Source organism: Thunnus albacares, chromosome 2 (assembly GCF_914725855.1).
Source record: "Thunnus albacares chromosome 2, fThuAlb1.1, whole genome shotgun sequence".
In the NCBI taxonomy this organism is placed as follows: domain Eukaryota; kingdom Metazoa; phylum Chordata; class Actinopteri; order Scombriformes; family Scombridae; genus Thunnus; species Thunnus albacares.
This window is the reverse complement of record NC_058107.1, coordinates 12865654-12887616: the sequence shown is the minus strand read 5'-3', so window position 1 is coordinate 12887616 and position 21963 is coordinate 12865654. Positions and strand designations below refer to the sequence as shown.

The window sequence follows — 21963 nt, the reverse complement described above, 5'->3', positions numbered from 1 at the left end:
TTGAAACTGCATTTAGTTGTCTGATTCAGCTAACAAGCTTAAAATATTTCCCATCAAGGACAAGGTATATCTATGTCAAAATTCAATCATACTTTTACTGTAGTAAAGCTCTGGCTGACTTCACCAGATAGATGTTAAAAGTCAGTATATGTTGGATGTTTCATGTTTTAATGCCGATATGTTGTCTTGCTGCACCCCAATAGACTTGAGGTTGGAGGGACTCGTCCAATGTGAGGCACTGCTCTCAGTGTCTAGTCGCACATTACAACTAACCCCCTCATGTTCACCATGGTACCATTAAGCTGAGCAATGTATTCAATAGGGCTCTCTCTTTAAAAAATGCTGTCACAGTGCCTCCCCTTCCCTATCTTAATCTCAGACTTCCTAGTGTTGTAAAAATTTTTAGAGCTTTTTGTTTTATTAGATTGCAACTTTAAGAGTGAGAGGAACAGTGACTGTTTTAGAGGAGTTCACATTTGACGTGGAGCATGCGTTAGCCAGCCAAGCCAACAGGATGCCCTTTGTTCTCATATGTTCTGAACTTTTCCATACTTCAAAACGGAGTGTATAACCACATTAGGTTTCATATAGTACATGTCAATTTAAGCACCATGTTGTTAGATAGTTTCCTTCTCGAGACCAACCCACTCACTCCAGGATGTTGGTTTCTGTTTGTGTCTTGTGTGTGGCATGTGTGTACGTCAGAACACAGAGAAGCAAATGCGACAGCTGGCGGTCATCCCTCCTATGCTGTTTGACGCTGAGCAGCAACGCATCAAGTTCATCAACATGAATGGATTGATGGATGACCCCATGAAGGTGTACAAGGACCGGCAGGTCATGAACATGTGGAGCGAGCAGGAGAAGGACACTTTCAGAGAGAAGTAAGCTCAAAACTTAAACAATGTCAGAGTGGTAAGCATAACTTATGCTGCTTTGAGTTGAAAAAGATCTCCTTTCATCCTTATTTCTTAGCAGCTACGTTGGGTTTTGTTGGCCACAAATACACCTGAGAAATAGCTTTAGTAACAGTAACATTTTTCTAGTCATTTGGCTTTGGCATTTTGCACCCAGAATACAATGTATGAACTGACTTAAGATTTTCCTATTTTGTGTGTTTTACATTTTACAACTTACAAAATATGTTTTTATAAATATATATTTATTTATTTTTTTTTTTAGAAAATCACATTTTAGCTTTCAGCTCCACTCTCATGTTAAGTAGACAAAGTGCTTGAGAGCTTCTTTTTAAGCAACAAGATGAAGTATGTATTTTACTCCATGTGAAATATATGTGACAGATACACGGTCGGTAAGCTGTTGGTAAGGAAGTGAATCTTCCCCTTTCGTGAGAAATGAGAGGAGGCGTTTCAAGCTGCCAAATCAAATCAGACCCACACAGTAAAATCAGTGACTTTAAAGTCTGCCCACTTCTCCTAATATGCTTGATCCAAAAATTAGATGCACAATTTGTTAATTTAATATTAATGGATAGATGTAATAATAATAGATGTAATGTACCTCTTAGCTTGCTTAAAAAACATTAAAGTGTTCATTTTGAATTTTCTTTATCTGCGTCAGCACTGACATCAGCTCCTCAGTCATCCTCTTTGTGTTATTCTGTGATCTTATTTGTGAGTGCTTCAGCAAATACCAATGAAGTTTTTTTTTTTTAACTATTCCATTAGCAGGTTGCAATGTTTTCTTTCTTCTGCTCCCACAGGTTCATTCAGCACCCCAAAAACTTTGGTCTGATTGCATCTTTTCTGGAGAGAAAGGTATTGATTCATTTTCTTTTTTGGTATTCTTTGAGTAATCCTGTTTTCTCAGACAATGATGGCTCAAAGCAAATAATATTTCTTTCATGTTTCAGACGGTGGCAGAGTGTGTGCTCTTTTACTATCTGACCAAAAAGAATGAAAACTACAAGAACATAGTGCGGAGGAACTACAGACGCCGGGGAAGAAGCCAGGTATTCTCACCTTTCAAGCTTACAGCTCAGAAAGATGCTCTAGTATTCATAAAAGCCAACATGCTTCGTAGGCCTGAAAATCAGCTGTCAGTCAACTTAACTGCTGCTAACTTATCTAATGACAATGACTCGTGCCATTAGCTAGTTAAAGAAAGAGTTGTATTTCAGTCATTACGCTTGGGGCCTAATACCATTCTCTGTTGGTCAAACAAATTTGGCAAGAACAACCTATGCTACCTATCCATCCTACCATCATCCGTTAGCAGAGAATGAAGTTAAATATATCATATTTTTGGGAATACACTTCGTGAGGTATACCATCCAGATTAGCATGAGACATCTGGTGCACAATTGGAGCACATAAGGAATTTGAACTCGTGAAGAACTACTGAAAATAAGGGCATTGTGCTCCTTAAAATGTTCCCTGTGTGATCACGGTGATAATCTCACCACCAGCATAGGGGCTATAACAGTGTCTTTGCAGAACACCGAGGTAGTCTAAGCCATAAAACTCCAGTGATAAAGAGTTCAGAAAAAACCCCAAAGGTCACATAGTTGTACTGATCAAGCGAGACAATTTTCTCAACCCTCTCATGTCAGCACTGTTTTCATACTAACTGCTCTTTTTTTTTTTTTTTTTTTTTTAAACACAGGTCATTTCTATTGCTAATGAGCTCCAACTTAGTCTCAGATCAGGCGCTAGCTGTTAAACGTCACGGCAACAGGCGCTAATGAAATGGCGCATTAATTTACGGGTGACCTTTTCCCATGGGTACGAGGCTGGCATCTCCTCATCTCTCCTGAAGAAAGCTCCGCTCATTACCTGGCGGCTGCTCCACATCTCTTGAGTAGCAGCTAGCAGTAATAGCTCACAGTCACAGGAGGAGGTAGCTACACAGGGGGGGGAACAGAAAGCGCAGTGCTATACGTCAAAATGACTGCAAATGCTAATAGAGTTTATGTTTGGAGATATTGTGAGTGTAAGTAATAGCTTAATGCAAATGTTAATGTGTTTCTATTCTCATTGAGGTTTTTTTTCTTTCCCTCAGTGCTATAGTGTGTCCGCTCAGCCTTCTCCTTTAGCTACACCTTCTGTAGGGCTGCCCCTAGATCAGCTCAGGGCATGTTTTGACGCAGATAGGATTATTAGTCTGATAATGAAAAAGTGTCTGAGCAGGCAGGTTTTTACACATGAGGCTGAGGGACCATAAAGTCTTATTGTGCTATGGCTTTTATTTGTTTTATGTTTGGGTTGCTCTCAAAGGGAGGGAGAGGACATTAGTGATATTGTGCAAATAGAGAAAAAGATATCTGTGAGTGAAAGAGTGAAAGGTGCATTTTGATCTTGATCTTGTTTTGTAACAGCTTGCTCTACTCACTCTATTTCATTTCCCCCCTCCTACTCTCTCTCTTTCTCCGTCTCGGTTGATGTCCTTTTTATGTTCCCTTTCCGGTAGCCAGATGTAATGTGTCTTTTTACAGAGCAGATATGTTAAGTGATAAACAAATGTTTACATCTTTTTTTGATGAGCGTTCGCCTAACTTCAGCAACTTCAAATACATCAAATAGGGTAGTGGTTGGATCAGTACAAGTGTGGTCAGACTTTGCGTGTCTGTACTAACCTGAACTCTAACCCTAAAAGCACAGACAGGCAGGAAGTTGGTAAGGAAGTGGTGCTGTGTGCTTAAAGAACAAAAGTTATACAGCAGAAAAGTGCTGTTGTAATTTCGGAACTTTCGTATCCTGTTTTGTTTTGCCTGTGCAGAAAAAGAATAGGATTTTTTAGTTAGTAAGTATTCTATCTGCGCCGTAAATAAGTGAAACCAAGTCTTTAGAACTGACAAAGAGGAATTATTTTCTGTTTTTGCGAACACTGTGGTGTGGTTGGTGTCTCAGAAAGCCAGCTAGACATCACCCCATCTGCAGCTGTCTGCCAAAAGTACATTTATATCTGAGTAATGTCTCGGGTATCAGATCTGCCACAGGAAATGCAAACTCACTCACTGTTTGCAATCAAGCAGAAAATGTATGTGGTTAAAAGGTTGTGGCTTCTAATTATAAAGACATATTGAAGGAATCTGCTGAATGACAACAGTCTCTACAGGTTATTGACGTTGTTGTTTCACCACTCTTGAGAGGCAAGTTGTTTGATTATGGTGCATTTTCTGTCATTTATATTATAGAATAAAATCTGAATACCATGCAAAATTATTTTCCTTACAAAGATGTACACTTCAGTGGTAATTGACATTTTCTAAACCCCTCCATCAAACAGTAATTGTCCAATCAAAGCTTAGCAAACATCAACTAGGCACGGCAGGTTTGTCAAGCTTCTCTCCACATTCTAAAGTAGTGTGAATGGGGCTGTAGTCAGACAGATACCTGGCATTTATAGAGTTTGGAGCAAGGTGTCTTTTTCCGTCTTTCCAAAACCGAAAACACGAACAAAAGTGTAAGAAATGGGTTAGACTGTGTGTTTATCTGCTCTAACGTAACCTACAGTCGTTAGCATGTCTGGCTAACTAGCCTGCTACCTACAGTAGTAGCAGAGCATTACTTCCAAAGCTTCCAAGGAGTATATCATTAACTAATTACATTAGTTTGTAGGGTAAAAGGGAAAAAGTAAGACAAGAGATTTCTTTGCTTGGACCGACGTCGAGATGGAACTGTTACCGAAAATAAGGCGAGTATAAGTCCAAGTATAGAAATCTCTGGGCTTATTTTTTCGCCATTGCTGTTCTTCCTCTGTAGTATTTTCTGCAACTAAGCAACCAACCGCAGCACAGATAATCTGCTTCCTGTTTACACTGGCACGTGCGTGCCCAGTGCACGTGAATGGTCATGTTATATACGTTTACAGGCGCGTCAGAATGGATAGAGGTTATTTCCAAAACGGTGCTAAACGCTCGGGTGGACGGAGAACGTTTTTGATTTAAAGTGCTGTTTTTAAAATGAAAAGGCATCAGTGTGGACGTAGTCTAAGGTACACAGGTTACAGGAGAGGTTGGGTGTTTGTTTGTAAGTCTGTGTATCCATTACCTGGGATTATCTTTGTAATGGAGCGCCTTGTTGTTCCCGTGTCCCTCATTGCAGCACGGCCAGCAGCAACAACAGCAGCAACAAGTGAACCGGAGCAGCCAGGAAGAGAAGGAGAAGGAGGAGAAAGAGAAGGAGGGAGAGAGGGATGAAGAAAAAAATGAAGCTGAAGACAAGGAAGATGGAATGAAGTAAGTTGCATTTTAATACCGATTAAACCAATACGAGAGCATTAGTCATGTCATTTGTTTCAAACATCTTATGAATTTTTTATGCCTAAACAATATGTACTTAAGCCTTCATAATACATTTAAAAAAGCAGATTTGTATGCGAGTGAACCCATACAGCTGCAGCGATCTTCAAACTCTCCCCTTTTCTCCAACACACAATTTTTAGAATTGTTCTAGGTTAGGCTGCAGCAAATGGAGTAGGTTTTGGCTAGAAGGGGGAGCAGATCTGGAAATCCAATCATTCTGTAACCCTTGAGCACTTACTCTCTCACCTCCAGCCAGACTTTCCACCTACGGCAAATTCAAACGTCCATTCGTTCACCCCGTTAAAACAGCTGTTTTCCTGTTTATGCTTCTCCCCTTCCCAGTAGGGTGCCAAGTCTCATTTTTGAAATTCTGTGCTTATTTTGTTAGACTGAGGGGTTTTTTTTTGATGGGGGGAAAATAAGCAGTATGATTAACCTAGCTGTTTGAAAGGAGTAGGTGTGTTGTGTGTATGTGTGGGTGGGCGGCTACGTGCGGTGGTTGAAGGGGGTGTTTTCAGGCACAGTGCCAGCGAAGGATGCAAAACAACAGATGGAATATCACTGCTTTCTGTCGCCTGAAAACCAATAGATGAATGCAACACTCAATCTCGGTTTTCATTCACTATATTATGATGCTGAGTTTGAACACTACAGTAGTTTCATCCAATGGCAGGTCATATTTATTAGCATTGTCGGATCAGAAGATGGCAATGAAACTTTGCCAACTGTGTCCCTGCTCTGAGGAAAGGCCAGGGGACTCCGTGACTCCCAGCACACCCTGCTTGCCTCCCCGTCACCCCTGGCACAGCTGGCTCGCCTATATTTAGTGTGCCACCAGCAACCCTCAGCAAGATTAATGGAGCTCGGGGAAGATGAATGGAGGAGCAGTGGGTTCAAACTCAGTGGCTGTCTCCTGGCATGCCATTGTGCTGACACTCGATAAATTATCTTGAAGGAAAAAAAAGAAAGAAAAAGCAGTATCTGCATACACGCTCCTATTTGGACTTGCAAGTTTGTTTCAGTCTGCAGCGTTCTATAGACTCCGTGCTCAGGTTTGCTTCAATGTAGAGGCCAAACAGTGTTAGTGAGTTAAGGACAAGCTGATGCAGAATTTTGGACTAACTGAATAGCAGCATAGCCTATATTAACATCTAAGAAAAAATTGTATTGGGAAATATTTTAGTGCTTTTGCTCTTTCTAGGAGCTTTTTGCCTTCAGTCAGGTCTTTAGCAAGTGAATTATTTGGTCATTTTGATTGAGAACAGTCTGTGTTTGGCCATAAAAAAAAAAAAAAAAACACTCATTTGTATGCTAAGCAACACCTGTCCTGCAATGTTCTTCAAAAAATTGGGGGACTTTGAGAAGGGCTTTAAAAAGAGGGCTTTGAGCTCTGTATTGGTGATCCGTTATGTGCACACACCCCGCATATCTCTCGCTGACGGTGTTGTCGACATTTCTCAAATGCAGGGATGACACCTCTGGAGAAGATGCAGAGGACAAAGAGCCTACAGTGGCTTTCAAGGGTCGACGCACAGCCAACAGCCAAGGGCGCCGCAAGGGCCGCATCACCCGCTCTATGACCAGTGAAGTGGAGGAGACCACCACACCACCCCTCAACAATGAGCTCGGTCAGTTTCAGCTGCAATTAGTGCCGATTCGCTCCTCTCTCCAGTGTTATGTTAATATGAGAACAATTTAAGCAAGCCGCTACTTGCACACTGCACACTGTAGTTGGAGAGGTTAAACATTATGAAATGAATATTTATTTGGTTAAATTACAATTGATCCATTGCAATATTTCTGTTAAACAGGGATACACTTGAACTCCTATTCATTATAAAGAAATCTGTCATTTCTAACTTGGTGCAAGAAGATTAAAATGTTAAAATAGCTAATAATGTAGGACAAAATAATTTTCCTTTATTTATTTATTTAGGAGCAATTAAACAACAGAGAATGTTTACAGAATATTATTTGACTACCATTATGATGGATTTTTTTGTAATTTGACTTTGTGGCCTTTGATCTAGTTGTTGCCTCCCGTCCCACACCACAAGAGTGCACTGTTGTTCCTTTTGTCTTCCAGTCATTCACTTTCAGTCTCGCACTCACTAGTTGACATTGAAATGCCACAATAAGAAATCAAAATGGTGACTGCAGGAGACATGCAGTTTAGTTCTGATCTGTTGGCAAAAGACAAAAGTATGATTTAAGGACAAAATACTGAATCTGTCAGCAGTGTCCCCTGGCTTAGCTCTTTGTTTCCTTACAGATGGTAAGTCAGCCATGCACACACTTAACACTTTTGCTGTAGGCTATCAGGGATTTTTGATGTTTCAGCAGTTGTGTTTATGTGCTGCATTTGCTCCTGCCGCACAGGTTTAGTCACAGGGAATCCCCAGGTGACTCAAACTGTAGGGGCTCTCATCAGCAGCCCCCCCCCCCCCCCCCCCCCTCCACCACTGTTTGTTCCTCTGCTGGGAGTAGTGCTCGCTGCCCCACTGTGCCCTTCACAGGTCCATATAGAGGACATGTAAGTGCAGGGTCCAGCTCCAATGTCTGCCAGTCAGGGCCAGGGTCGGCCTGGCTTATGGCCTGCGCAGGGAAAGAAGCCAGTTGTTATGTCTATAATCATTAACTGACTTCTCTCCTTGGATTTCCTGCTTCCTCCATCTAAAACAAACAGTCCCTTGCGACCCACGCTGCAGTGCCTCACTGCCAAGCAGCACAAGCTACCCTGCCCCCCACCCTCTTATTATTTTTTCTTCTCTCATTTCTCTCTCTCCTTCCTTTCCTCTTGTCAGTCACTCCCTAACTGACTTTGTGACAACTGCCCACTCCCCCCCCCCTCTCCTCCCGCCTTCTGTAACTTAGTGGTTCTCTCTTTTTTTTTTTTTTTTTTTTTTTTTTTTTTAACAGCCAACCTGGAGATGAATGAGAGCTCTCGCTGGACTGAAGAAGAGATGGAAACTGCCAAAAAAGGTAATGCAAAGGAAAAGTTTGTTCTCGCTGCGAAGTGTAACTTCATTGCAGATAGCGTGCATAATAATAGAGATGTCACACTAGCAGCAACTCGAGCTTTGTTTTTTCGAAAGCATAGACAAGTGATGAGACTGTGACTTCCTGTTAGTGAGGCAGTAATCGCCACGTGCTGCTAGGTTGTGTCTATGCGTGTATGTGTCAAGTCTGCCTGGACTGGGTCTGTTGCTCTTTGGAGCCATTTCCCCGTCTCTCTGGGTCAAGGCAGCCTGTCTTTTTTTATCAAGCCAGCTGTAAAGTCTGCCTCTTATCAGCTAGCCCCTGCATATGCAGCAGTCATTAACTTGGCCTGTTTATTGTCTCTGACTGAAGATTACCCAGCAGCCTATGGCTGATTCACAGAGGTCGCTGACATTCTGCTCAGTTTCCTCACACCAGCGCTGTGTGTGAATGTGTTTGACAGTGCTTGTTGCGAGCAATACATGAGTCTCCAGCTCAGTCGCTGATTGAATGAGCTCCTCACCTTCAGTGTTTTTTTAATGCAAACTACTCTTTGGATAGGGATTCCCTACAGATCTGCTGCACCAGATTGAAGGTCAGATCTGCTTTTTATCCATTTGGGTATTTTAAAAAGACAGATTTACATGTTCCAAGAAACGGTGATAGGCACTGCAAGCAGTAGTAGTGTTAATATTTATAAATCTTTGCCTTTGAATCCTTACATCACCAAAAGTAAGCCTGAACTGTATATTTAAATGCATGTTTTTTTTAAACCGATCATTTTTAAAAATCGAGATCTTAGGTGGGAAAGTACCATCTTTGTAATGTCAAGTCCTACTTTCTGTGTACATGACTCAACACAATTTCACTGCAAGGCAGACACTTCGTGGCCATTTCTAGATGGTGTGTCACCGTGCTTTGTGTAACTCTCAGTTCTGCTTCTGACTTTTTTTTTTTTTTTTAAGATTTTTTTTTGTTTTTTGTTTTTTTTTGCCTTTACTGGACAGTGATCAGCGAAGAGGTAGACAGGAAACAAGGAGAGAGAGAGATACTGTAGGTATGACATGCAACAAAGGTCCCTTGCTGGAATTGAGCCAGGGACGTTGCGGTTATGTGGCATGCGCAGTACCCATTTGGCTACTGAGGTGCTCTGCCTTCTGACTAATTTAACCTGTTTCTCCTTGTAATCAATAGTAGATGAAATGAAGTACCACTTGCAAGCAGTTATCAGCAGCTTGATTGTGATATTGAAACCACATTTTGGTTTAGAGGAGTTATCGCATCTGTCTCGTGCTGCCAGTGTGTGTATATGTGTGTGTGTGTGTGTGTGTGTGTGTGTGGTGTCCCCTGCAATTTGGGGTTTGTGTATGTGTGCGGGTTTGTGTGTTAAGGGGTTATTTTGCGATAACTGGCGCTGGCCTGGCTTGAACACGGTCCTGTGTAGTAATCCTAGTTAATGTCTTCAGTTCCATTCTCCTGCAGCGGGATTAGTGGGGCGCTCCATCCCAGAGGATTAGCCTGGCAGCTCAGTAGGAGCAGAGCTTCTATGAAGGGCTTATGTAACCACAACCACAGAGCCCCAGCTACAGCACCAAGGGCTGAAGAGGAGCTGGTCTTGCCATTTTTCATCAGTTCCAACAACCACCCCCACACCTGCCAAAAGGGATTCCCCCTCCTGCCTTAGACACTCCAAGACCGTAACCCCACCCCCCCCATTTCTTTCTAGTATCGAACCAGCTTGACAAGGTGCTCTCCCCTCCAGGTGCCTGACATGTATATGTTTTAAAGAGGCTTAGGTGTCCTGATGCTAATGTGTTTATCCCCTTGAGCTAAAGAGATCTGAATAATGGCATTTATAGTGCCTGGCAAGGACATTCCAGCATTGCAGTGCCAACCCAGCGCTGCCTTCGAGGATGGCATGGCCACACTCTGAGATGGATCATTCTTGTCTTCACTGCTCATAAAGACTGGGTACCTCAAACAAGGGACAGCCAAGCTTTGTAAAGCCTCTCTCTTAAATCCACCAGTTCTGCCGTTGTGTGTGTGTGTGTGTTTCTAAGATATGTGTTGCAAAGGTTGTGTCTGTGTGCACTTGGTCCAAGCTGTGTGTGTTTGCATGTGCACCTTCTTGGCTGGCATTTATGTAAGTGCACTAATCTGGCAGGCTTTGCTTGGGTGCAGGCAGGCAGCTGGATAATGGCCCTTGCTCTGCTTGCTGGAAGAACCCATTTAAAGGAGCAGCAGGTAGAGAATGCTATATTATCTTTCTCTTTCTTCTCCACTGTTGCTCTATCTCTGTCTCTCGTTCTGTCCGTCTCTCTTCGATGGGAGATGGCACCAGCCCAGATTGGCAAGAGCTGTGGAAGATTTGGCAAGCGACTCATTCCCCCACTCACTTTCTCTCTCCCTCACTCTGTGTTGTTATAGACTGGAGAGAGGTCACATTCAAGATGAAAAGCAGGTCAGTCAGGAAAAATGTGAAAGCCTTTATGCTTTCTCATGGTATCAACATCAACTCCCTTGCTCTCCTCCCCCCCCCCTCCGTGTCTCCCCCTCTTCGCTCTTTGCTTACTCTCAACTTCTGTATCCTTCCTCTTTCTCCATTGTCTCTTTGGCTCAGTGACTCTCTCTCTCTCTCTCTCTCCTCTCTCTCCTCTCTCTCTCTGGGCTGCGCGCTCACTCTCTCTCTCTCTCTCACTCACTCTCTCTCTCTCTCTTTCCCTCTCTCTCCTTTCTCCCTCTCCCTCTATCTCTCTCTCTCTCTCCGCTCTCTGTTTACTCTTGGACTGCCTGAGTATGTGTTTGCGTCTGTGTGCTAGAGTATTAACAAGAGGGAGAGAGAGGGTTCGAGTGAGTGTGTACTCACTCATGCGTTTGTATGTGCCTCGGTTGGTGTGTGTGTGTGTGTGTGTGCGTGCCGCGGTGCCTGCTGGCAGAGTGAGGTAAGGGGAGGGACGGACCGACGGAGAGAGGGAGGGAGGAAAAAAAGAGAGATAGAGGAGAGATCAGATGAGGAGAGAGAGAGGCTGAGCACATAGCACCGCCCCACAGTCCCACTTTCCTGTGGAAGTCTTCCCAGACGACCGCCATTGGGGAGAGACACGGCAGAGAAGAACAGACCAGCACTTACTGAAGCAAAGGGAAGAGGAAAGGAGGGGAGAGGCCAGGAGCATGTGCTGTTTTGGAGCATGTCAACCTGACACCGGCTCAAGTATCAAGCCAGCTGGCAGGAAGAGCGCCGAGACTGAGCTGTTTTCATCTCCTCTGCTCTGGATAGGAAGGCCCAGCCCTGAAGAGCTTCCCGGCTGGCCCTACAGAGATCAGACCGTCTGATAGTGTTATCCAGAGCAGGGCCACGAGACGACGGCTGGAGTGATAGGCATGTGACAGACAGGAACAACCACTTTCTGGCTGCACCAGGTGTTGATTGGACTTTCTCTGGGAGGAGCTAAAGGGAATACAGGGTTCTGATTGGGTGTGAGGCTACCACCTGCTTCAGTATTGCGACTGCTGATTGGATGTTTGTTCCATGTGTGTTGCTACAGCAACTAAGGCCTTGAGTCAACCAGAGCAGCTTGAGATTGTGCTTTGTGTGCTTGCATACAATGGAATAAACTGGATGTAGCTGGAGGTCAAAACAAAGTGACCTTTGACTCTGAGTAAATGAATTGCATTGTTATTACTTCAGGTTCACTGGGTGCAGAGCAAAGTGTTTGTCCTACTTGATATTATGCCACTGTTTGTGCACATGAATGTTTGTGTGTACTCTGGCTGGTTGGAGTGGTGTCTGACTTGTAGGGCAGTCTGCCCCCTCCTCCCCTCTTCTGAGACGGCTGTAAAAGGTTAATAGGTGTCAGTCATGTGTCCCTGTTCTCTTGGAGTGAGTCAGGCTGAGCGGTCTCTGTTCTTTTCTCTCAGAGAAGCTTTCCTAGCATTGCCTTCAGTGGCAGCAAATGAATATTTCAGCTGAAATACCTCTTCCACTTTTAACACTTGACAGGTTGTAGGTGTGCAGCAGCTTTTAGACACCAACAGTTCAGACTTGAAGATCGCTTTTACTTGTTATGGTAGCTCTTTTTATATGTCGTATTCTCAGCATGACAGTGAATATCATACAGCTTCTCATTTTTGCTGGAAGGTGCACAGCATTGCTAGTCCCGTTTGGCAAAAGTTTTTATTTTATCAGTAGGTGTCTGTCACAGGTGGCGTTTGAGTCATGTCAACGTAAAGATAAATATGGCATTTCAAGGGGTGAATTGAGCTTGAAGTGTTACAATGCAGATACGTTTGTGGATACAACATGTCATTTTTTTTATATATCCTCACATCATAAATATATGCAATCTTGTGAATATTACCCTAGATATTGAACTTGTAAACGACTATTAGATAAGCTTTTATTGCAGTTGTTACTTATTAGTAGTATCATTCTATAAACTTTTGATATCAGAGTCAGTCTGATTAATATGAGAATTGAAATGACAGGGCTGTAAACAGCTGTCCTTTCCTCTCCTTTGGCTCAGAGTTCTGCTTGTTGTCCTACTGCCTCCATTAAGCGATGAGATGCAGAGACCTCTGAACCCTTGTCCAAGGTTATCCCAGGAGGTGTTGGCTCTGTGCCTGTTAATAACACCCCCCACAACCCTTTGAGAGGCTGTCCTGCTGCCAGGGCCTGTCAGACTGGCACAGGAAACAAGTGGGTGGTGTAAGCTAAGCCTCTTACAGCACACACTGTTAATGAGCTGCCTTTAGCTAACAGCAGACTCTGGAGGGGAAACACCGGAGCAAATTCTACGCTATCTGTCTTTCTCACTCACTAGCAGTTGCCCACTGACTGCCCTCTACATCTCTTCTTTTAGCACACATACACTGAGTAGTTGTGTGTCCGTGTGTGTGTGTGTTTCATGACAGGTTGATCTATCACAGCTCTGGCCCAGCGGGTGCCTGTAGACTCTTGTGTAAGGCACAATCATGTGGTTGACTGGGTAAAGGACTAGGGTTTCTTGGAACTGGGTCACATCAAAGTCAGTCAGAATATGACACAGAGTGACCCCAGTGGGGAGAGTTAGTGATGTCATCGGTATCATAGACGCAGTATAATAGGTGATTGAGCTACCACACCACCACTCCCCTCTCCATTTCTCTCTGGCTTTCTCTATATAGGAAGCATATGGCATTGAGCCACACTGCTCATATGTTGCATTGTGAGCTAAACTCCCAGGCTGTACTACAGTTTTGACAGCTGTATATAGACAGATGTTTATGGCTATTGATTTATCAGAGAGGCTCCCACACTATGGACTTGGAGAGATTGTGGTTGGTGATATGTGTAATAGTGCATAAACCAAAATTACCATTACATTTACAATCTTTACAACAAGTGCACTTTGCACATCTTACACCATATTTTACAACTGCATTTGAGATGGAAAGGAGACATTGTTATTGTTCAAGGCCACATGTCATCCATGTCTGTCGTTGTTCTTGTTCAGTATCCTAATCCCTCTGCCTGTCCATCTGTTTATTCCAGGCCTTCTCCAATATGGTAGGAATTGGTCCGCCATCGCCAAGATGGTGGGATCAAAAACTGTGTCTCAGTGCAAGAACTTCTACTTCAACTACAAGAAGAGGCAAAAACTTGATGAGATTCTGCAGCAGCATAAAATGAAATCGGTAGGCAAAGGGAACGTTTTTGAGACTTATGTGTTCCTCTCAGTTTGAAAATAGCAGAAATCATAAGGATGAAAAAATAAAGTACTAAATGCTTTCTGTGCCCCCCTTAGCTATAAGATTGTTTCTGGGTTTCTTCTGGAGCTCTTTGGTCTCTTGGCAGTTTTTATTTAGTGTGTGTTGGTTTTCACCCAGGAGAAGGAGCGAAAAGCCCGTCGTAGGGGGAAAGCCCCACAGAATGAGGAGGCCAGTGCCCCGTACGCAGCAGAGGAGGAGGAGATGGAGGGTTCAGGGGCCAGTGGTAATGAAGAGGAGGCCGCTGAAGATGGAGAAGGTACACCACTCCCAAGAGCTGCATACATAACGCTACATTGTATAAATCAAAGGTTTACCTGCATTTATCAATTAAGTTTGTGTCTCCTGCTTAAAAACGGATTTTATCTATTTTTAGTATTAAGTATTTTTCGAGTAATAGAGTGTGTGTCAGCAATCAATCATATAAAGCAAGAAAAAAAAAATCATTCCTGTTGCTGTGGACCTGTATTTTGTCAAAACAGTGAGCAGAGCAAAATGGAGGTCTCAGGACTACTTTGCAGTATGTCCCTGCTCCTGATCCTTAATGTAAAGGCATAACTCTTTGAGTAGCTCACTGTTAGCTTCAAGAATTATATTCCACAATGACAAACATAATAGAATCCTGAAAATCCTGCTGTAGTTTGTTGATTGAAGTATACTGTACAGACTCTACTTCCACAATGGAGCACCAAAGCCCCAGGGGATTTCATCCCAATTGGTTTTGTGTTCCTCCTTATTGTACAGTGAAACCTGATTAGGCAGAAGAGTGGCACTGTGAAGAATCTGGTTTAGCAAAGAGAGATGGGGGGAAAGATGGAAGAAAAAAGGACAAGGAGATATAACACGATTAACAATGTAAGCCCAGTCCTGTCTTCTGATCTGTGTCTCCCTTTGTCCTCTTGTCTTTGCCAGGTGGAGCCAACAACAGCTCTGACACAGAGAGCTTGCCCTCACCACATTCATCAGAGGACAGCAAGACTAAGGAGGAGGGCTCGAGCAGGTCGAAGGCCAGCTCCAACACCGGGGACAAGGAGGGAGACATGGGCCAGGCCGGGGATGAGAAACCCCCAGTCAAGGAAGATGTAGACACATCTATCAAGCAGGAGATAAAGACTGAGACAGGGGAACCTAACAAGGAGCAGCTGCAGCCACCACCCAGCGATGCCACAGACAAAAAACCTCCTACAGCAGAGACTGAGGATGTCAAGAGCTCCACCAAGAGCTCCAAGAAGGACCATGGGACCAAAACGGGCTCCCATGGGGACAGTGACTCTAGTGCCACTTGCAGTGCTGATGAGGTGGAAGAGACAGACAACACAGATAAGAACAGGTAAGAACTTCATAACAGGAAGTATAGTGGTAAATAGATTGTTTTTTAAAATGCAAAAAACAATCATTTCCCATTCATTTAATTGAAAAACAATGTTTCTCCCCTGCTGCATTTTTATCAATGACATCACTGGGTCTGGTTGACATTATTAGTGTCAAAAGGCTTCTGGTTTTTGGGCTTTGGTTTACTAGGTGTCCTACTTTTCTGGTCTTCCACAGCAAACATCAGAAAATAAAGCAGTGAGGGTTTTTAAGTGTTATTAGTTGCCTAGTTACACTGTACAGCAGTGAAGCCATATTTGGCAAACCACTTGTGCGTACACTACAGGTTGCTCTTTTCTATCAAGCAGAGACTTATTTTGTATGAATGAACATACATATATATCTATCTGTATATATAGATATATATATATGTATACCATATATGTGTGTGTCTGTGAATGAGGCCACAAGAAATGGGTGTCAAAGTGCGTGGGAGGAGTGATTAGTCTTGTTTGCACGGTATTTGTTCAATTTTTTCCATGACAGCAGACTGCATGTACTGGCAGAGCTGAGGGAAACGCTGCCCTCTCTGCCAAAGCAAACAAAGAGAGTGAGTGAGTGTGGGTGTGTGTCTGTGTGTGCATGCATGTATGTGTGTGTAAACTTTTGTGTTGTTGTGCCTCAAAGTGTGTGTCTGTCTGTTACACAGTGTATGTTGTGTGCTTTCGACAGACGTGCGAGACGAGGTTATGGATTCTAAATTGAATTTTTTTTTTTTTTTTTTTTTTTTTCTCGGGCTCACACATATCCCACATAAGTCATATCACAGAGACACACACACACACACACACACACACACACATTCAATTATTCAAATACTTCAATAGTTTGATTAGTGAATGAGGATTTTTGAATATGGCTGTGTCCTGGGGGAATGGGTAGACAGACGTGTGAGATGGGAACACAGCAACAACCTCTGCTCTCCTTGTGGTGCTTTCTTTTTTTTCTGGGTTTTAAAAATGTATCTTTTCTAAAAACTATGTTGTGTTTGGATTCAAGCGGGCAAAGCAAATAAAAGAAGGAACTGATCTCTGTCTGTCTGTGTGTGTGTAGAATGACATCTCCACGGCCAAGCCTGCTGAACTATGCTCATGATGGGGTCATATCCTCCCCACTGCAGAAGCCCATGGACCTCAAACAGCTCAAACAGAGGGCTGCTGCTATACCACCTATTGTGAGTAACTATTTAAACTTTGTGTGCCTGCGGGCTAACCGTCTGTTTTTATCAGTCTTCTCACACATCAAACAACAGTTAGGTGAGGAACATTACAGCTTTTCCATCCTTGGAAAGCATCTTTGACCCAGGTAGTGTTCTGTAACAGAAAACTGATTTGCTCAGCTCAGACAAACACACACACTTTGGCACTCCATTGCAGTGGTGTCAACACTATCCCTGTTTCTCTGCTTACAGAGATAAGAGTGCAGCAGGTGAAATTGTTAAGTCATATTTGTATAAGATAAGCCAGCCAGATGGAGAAAGATGGGATAGATTGATTGGTGGAGAAGAAACAAGATGCTAGGCGTTAGGGCAACTTTACCTTACCAAGAAAGAAGAGATGTTTTTTTTTTTTTTTTTTTAGCTATCATGGTTATCAGACACTGTTTGCAGCTAACCATATGTCAAATGCCAGGTAGGAGTGGGTCAGGTGTTATGTGTGTTTGGTGTGCGTATATATAACCTATTTAATTCCCTCTCATCCTGTGTGTAGATGCCAGAAGCGTCTGTACAGGGCAGTCAGCGGAGTGGGGGCAAGGGCGTGCTGCCCCCCCACGCCCTGGCACTGTACCAGCAACAGATCACCATGGCTCATGGGGAGTCCTCTCAGGAGGTCAAACAACAACTGCAGCAACAACAGCAGCAGCTTTCAGGCCAGCCGGGCAAACAGCAGCCTTACACCACGCAGGCAGACAGAGACAGGGAGGCTCTTCACAGCAGCAGCCCTCGTGTCCGTCCACGCAGCCCCTCCACCAGCGACAAAGATGGTATGCTCGCCCCCATCGTGACAAGAAAGTTGTTTTATTGCCTTGAGCTTCACCTGGCTGCTAAATCCTTTAAAAATCATAAGTCATGTCAATGTTTCACCAGTCAGCTAGTATTTAGAGTAGCGTAGAATGTTTTGTTAGCAGATAGTTACAAATGAAGCAACCCTTGCCACAGTTAACTGCTTTTTTCCTCATTGTCCCTCTGTCTTTTTCCCAAACCATCATTTCCTCTCTGTATGATCTCTAGTATCGCTCTTCTTCAGGGTCATGTCTGTTTACATGGTACATTGCTGGAATTGTCAAAGCCCAGTAAAAATGTGCAGCATAAATGGATTTAACATCTTACACTGATGGGGAAACAAGATTTTTCTCTGAAAAAAGAGGAATAATGGAATTTATATAAAGACAACGGAGGTTAATGAAAGTGCTGTATATTATGCAGTTTTAGTAGTGTTTGATCTAGTTTTACTTAGTTGGTCCTTGCTACATGCTCTAACCTTGAGTCTGTGTTCTTTAGTGTTTAGGGTATTCAAGTGTTTCTGGGACGCTTGTGGAGAGGGATCTGATAAATGATCTGGTATTGCTATTGACCCAGAAGGGAATATAGTCTAGTTCAGTGCACTTACTGTGAGCTTGTGGGATGTGAATATCAGAGAACACGGTACAATCCAGTCAAAGACAAGTCTTTTATAACCAACTGGGCACAGCAGCTGTGAACTCCAAAGTACAGAAGACACTTTTTCCTCTCTTTTATGACTTTTTAGGAAAGAAAAAAAGGTTTAAAAAGTCCTGCCTTTGGCTGGTGGGAACACAAAATTCACACCCTGTGGTTATGGTAGTAAAGTGTTTACATATTTGTGTGGGAGAGAGATCAATTCTGTGAGGATGCGATGATCTGTGGTGTGTTTGTGTCCCTTCAGAGCTGGAAGGCAACGAGAGGTGGTTACTGACCCTCCTGCAGGGATTAAGTAGGTTCACCCCTTGCCTTCTCCCCCTATTCCTTTTTAATGAACACTTTACCACACTGCAGGGTGCTCACCCCTCCTCTGCTGGATTTTACTTTGTGTACTTTACAATAAATATTAGCAGTGGGTTGTTGTGTATGTTAGTATATTAATTCGGCGGTGTGTCACTCTGGCCGGGAAGTGGCATGAATGCCATGTGCACATGGACAACACTGACGATGGTGTTGATGTTGACACCAGTGAACTAGCATCGATATAGCAACGACAGCATCTTGAAATAATGGATGTCTAGCTGAGTGCTCTGCTTTGGTTTCTGATTATGTATGTGCGTTGCCATTGCAGAAAAGTCCCGGTCTTTCTCTCCGCACGGTGAAGCCAAGAGGCAGGCACTGGGCCCCGATGACCTGAGGACTTCTAACTTGGGTCGGCCAGTTCTATCCCCTTACCCCATGTCCCCACGAGACATGGCCAAGATCAGTCACGACCAGCACCTACTCCACTTCAACTGTAAGTCCTCCTCTCTGTCCTGTCCTGTCCTTATATTCCTCACAGGCCTAATTTATGTTGTTTGTTATATATATTGTATACTGTATTATGGCAACAAAGCCCCTTCTTCTTGCTGTCTATAATGCCTCTATAAACCCTGTGCCAAGAACAAATACTCAAATCTCATAATCTCTCCTTCCTGCCAGCGTTCCAGCCAGCAGGCCACCCTGCACTCTCTAGTCTGCCACAGGACGGTGGTAGACTGGCAGCAGTGAGACCCCTCACCATGCCAGAACCACCACCTCTTATTTCCTCCACCAAGCCTGGAGGCTCCATCACACAGGTACGTAGCAGCATATAGATGAAAACCGGGGCTCACTTTTGAATAACAGTAGCACACTACATAACAATATTCACTATCTAAAATATTCTACCAGTGGTAGTGTAGTACTGAAACAAACAAAGAATAATTCAAATTAGAATCTGACAAACTAATGTTACTGCATAGTTAACACTATAATGTAAGTCACCATTATGATGAAATATGTTCTTCTTCAGGGTACCCCAGTACAATTGCACAGCCCAGCTCATGGGTTGGACCATGGGAAGATGCCTTCTACACAGATGGGCTTGTCTTGGATGGATCAGAGGAAAGTTGGTGAGTAAAATTGTCTGGAAGGACTAGTGCACTTCCAGTTTTGCTTCATGCCAAGTTTCTATTCTACAACGGCCATCACAGCTGACAGTGAGGTCTGATTATCTGTTCCGTCACCATGGATATGTCTTTCTCACTACCTCTGTTCATTCCTCGCTTTTCCCAAATTGTCACACACTGTACAGCAGGTCCGTTCCCGGTGGTAAAACAGGAACAGTTATCCCCTCGCAGCTCGTCGTCTCAAGCTGACAACCTGTCGACCCAGGGGACACCTCATGATAACCCTGCTGGAAGAGGTAGATGGTCGCCTTTTCTTCTTTTATATTTGATTTCCACACAAAATAGTGTTTCTGCTTTGCTTCTGCATTTTTCCTCGCATTGTGTAGTTCAGTTCAGTTGTTTGCAATCAACCATGATGCCATAATGTTTATTAAATTAGACATGAACTAGAAAACAAACAAACAAAAAAATTAATAGGACAGCACAAAGCAAGCCATTGTGTTCAACAGACAAGACTGCCAAAATAGAACTGTGTGAAGGCAGTTTTTCTTGGAAAGCATTTAAAATACCAACAGTAGACTCCATTATCTTTTTCAAATGGAAGAAGTTTATAATCGAGACGTTTTGTATGTGTTCACCCCAAAGTCAGTAATTGGTTAAGAAAGTCATTGGCCAGTGAGGTGACTAAGAACCCAGCGGGCACTTGAATGAGGAGTTCTTCTGTAAAAAATTGAAAAATCTACAAGGACCACCATGTCTGCAGCTCCCATCAATTAGGCCTTTCTGGTAGGATGTATGTATAGCCTTTTTATACATTTGTGCCACATACAGAGAGGTTCTTCACCAGAGTGCACAAGTTCTCTGACTGGGCCAAAGATTCACATTTTCCAGCGTGGATGGCCTGAGGCACACACAAGGACCACACTGGAGTGACTTTGGGACAAGTTTCTGAATGTACTTGAGTAGCCCAGGCTAAACTAAAATCTCAATTGAAAATTGGTGGAGAGTTCAGTTCAGTGAAGCTAATCTAATCTGACGGAGCTTTAGAGGATCTGAAGAATGCGAGAAACTGTCCAAATCCATGTGTGCAAAGCTGGTAAACGCATACCCAAGAGGATTCAGAGGTGTAATTACTGTCAGTGGTGCCTCAACACTTTTCAAAGTTGAGAATTATAATTACATTTTAACACAACAAACAGTGATCTCAAAAACATTTATCATTTGCTTTGATTGCAGCTGTGCTGTGCAAATTGTGTTCCACTTTGGCTTTTCTTAATACTGCTTTGCATTTTGGCTTCTAGTGACAGAAACATCTGTCTTATTATCTTTGCAGCTTCCATTCCAGCTGTTCAGGGAGGTAGCATCACTAAGGGCATCCCAGGGACCAGAATGCATCCGGATTCCTCGATCTCCTGCCGAGGGGGCTCCATCACTCAGGTGAGCTTAGACAGCCATGTCTTGTAAGTCAAGGTCCTTGGTCCTTCTAAGTAATGCTGATCAGAAATTATGATTGTAAGAAAGTTTTTTTTTCTTGACTCCAATCTTAATCTTCCACTATCTGAATATCTGCTGATATTTATATTTTCCTACATAACACAGTTGCACAGTGCACAATTGACCCACAGTAGACCTACTTTCAATTTAGTAAATTGATCTAGTTAAGATATGTTTGAGAGCTAAATGACCTAATATTCAGAACACATCTGTTGTTTTAGACACAGCATTTTTTTAAAAATTACATATAACTTTTTGTACATTTTATGCGAGGGATCCTTGTACTACCCCCACAAAAGACTCTTATACCACTAGTTTGATGATGGAAAACTGGTGTAATCCACAGATAAATGCTCTGCTACTATTGTTTTACTCTCATGGTAGCAGAATCGCCTGTGCGGTCTTGTGCAGTTAGTTATCACTGGGTGTGACAATCCTGATGTGAGAGCGTTATGAATATTCTGCTGACAGTGTTGAACTTTAAGTAGTGCATTACGACAGACAACTGACCAACAATTCTCTTCCCCTTTTATTTAGAGAACCTCTGGACAACCTCTGAAATTCATTAAATAAGTCAGTTTGAAAATGAGCCACTGTAAATGAGCCAATATATATTATTACTTATATATATATATGTGTGTGTGCAAGATAATATTGGCCCAGCGTTTGCCCTCAGATTACTATGAAGAAGCAGTGTGCTCATGTTAATGTGATTTTCTTTGTATGTAGGCTGATAGATATAAATAGTGAACTGAAACTAACACTATGTCACTTCACAATGTGAAGGTTCATGATAGCAGCTTATATGGCTGTTACGCAGACAACCCACGCTAATTATTTCATCATTATTCCCACTCTGTGTGCTGGATTCCACCAGTTTTGCCCATATCTCTACTGTTGGTTGGCACCTGCCCATACCGTTTAAAGCCACTGGCGTCAGAGTAGCAGCCTTCGTGTTACTTGGCTATGATTTGTGTGCTTATGATGAAAGAGAGCAGCAGAGCTGTTGAGAGGTCATG

At 43.1% G+C, this 21963-nt stretch overlaps 1 protein-coding gene across 8 annotated transcripts in view; it reads left to right on the top strand.

The window, feature by feature from the left end:
- Positions 1-21963, top strand: part of ncor2 (nuclear receptor corepressor 2) — a 104935-nt gene that overhangs the window by 63132 nt on the left and 19840 nt on the right. For 2 of the 8 annotated variants that reach the window (XM_044366269.1, XM_044366241.1), the window contains exons 12-28: positions 706-884; positions 1724-1778; positions 1874-1972; positions 5067-5200; positions 6734-6894; positions 8186-8248; positions 13776-13918; positions 14111-14249; positions 14903-15320; positions 16415-16535; positions 17071-17344; positions 18265-18312; positions 18652-18816; positions 19002-19138; positions 19354-19453; positions 19639-19746; positions 20784-20887. In XM_044366269.1, coding sequence (XP_044222204.1) covers positions 706-884; positions 1724-1778; positions 1874-1972; positions 5067-5200; positions 6734-6894; positions 8186-8248; positions 13776-13918; positions 14111-14249; positions 14903-15320; positions 16415-16535; positions 17071-17344; positions 18265-18312; positions 18652-18816; positions 19002-19138; positions 19354-19453; positions 19639-19746; positions 20784-20887 — 2448 coding nt within the window. Of the gene's footprint in view, positions 1-705; positions 885-1723; positions 1779-1873; positions 1973-5066; positions 5201-6733; positions 6895-8185; positions 8249-13775; positions 13919-14110; positions 14250-14902; positions 15321-16414; positions 16536-17070; positions 17345-18264; positions 18313-18651; positions 18817-19001; positions 19139-19353; positions 19454-19635; positions 19747-20783; positions 20888-21963 lie in introns of all 8 variants that reach the window. The other 6 variants (XM_044366261.1, XM_044366227.1, XM_044366233.1 and 3 more) reach the window with 5 other exon arrangements.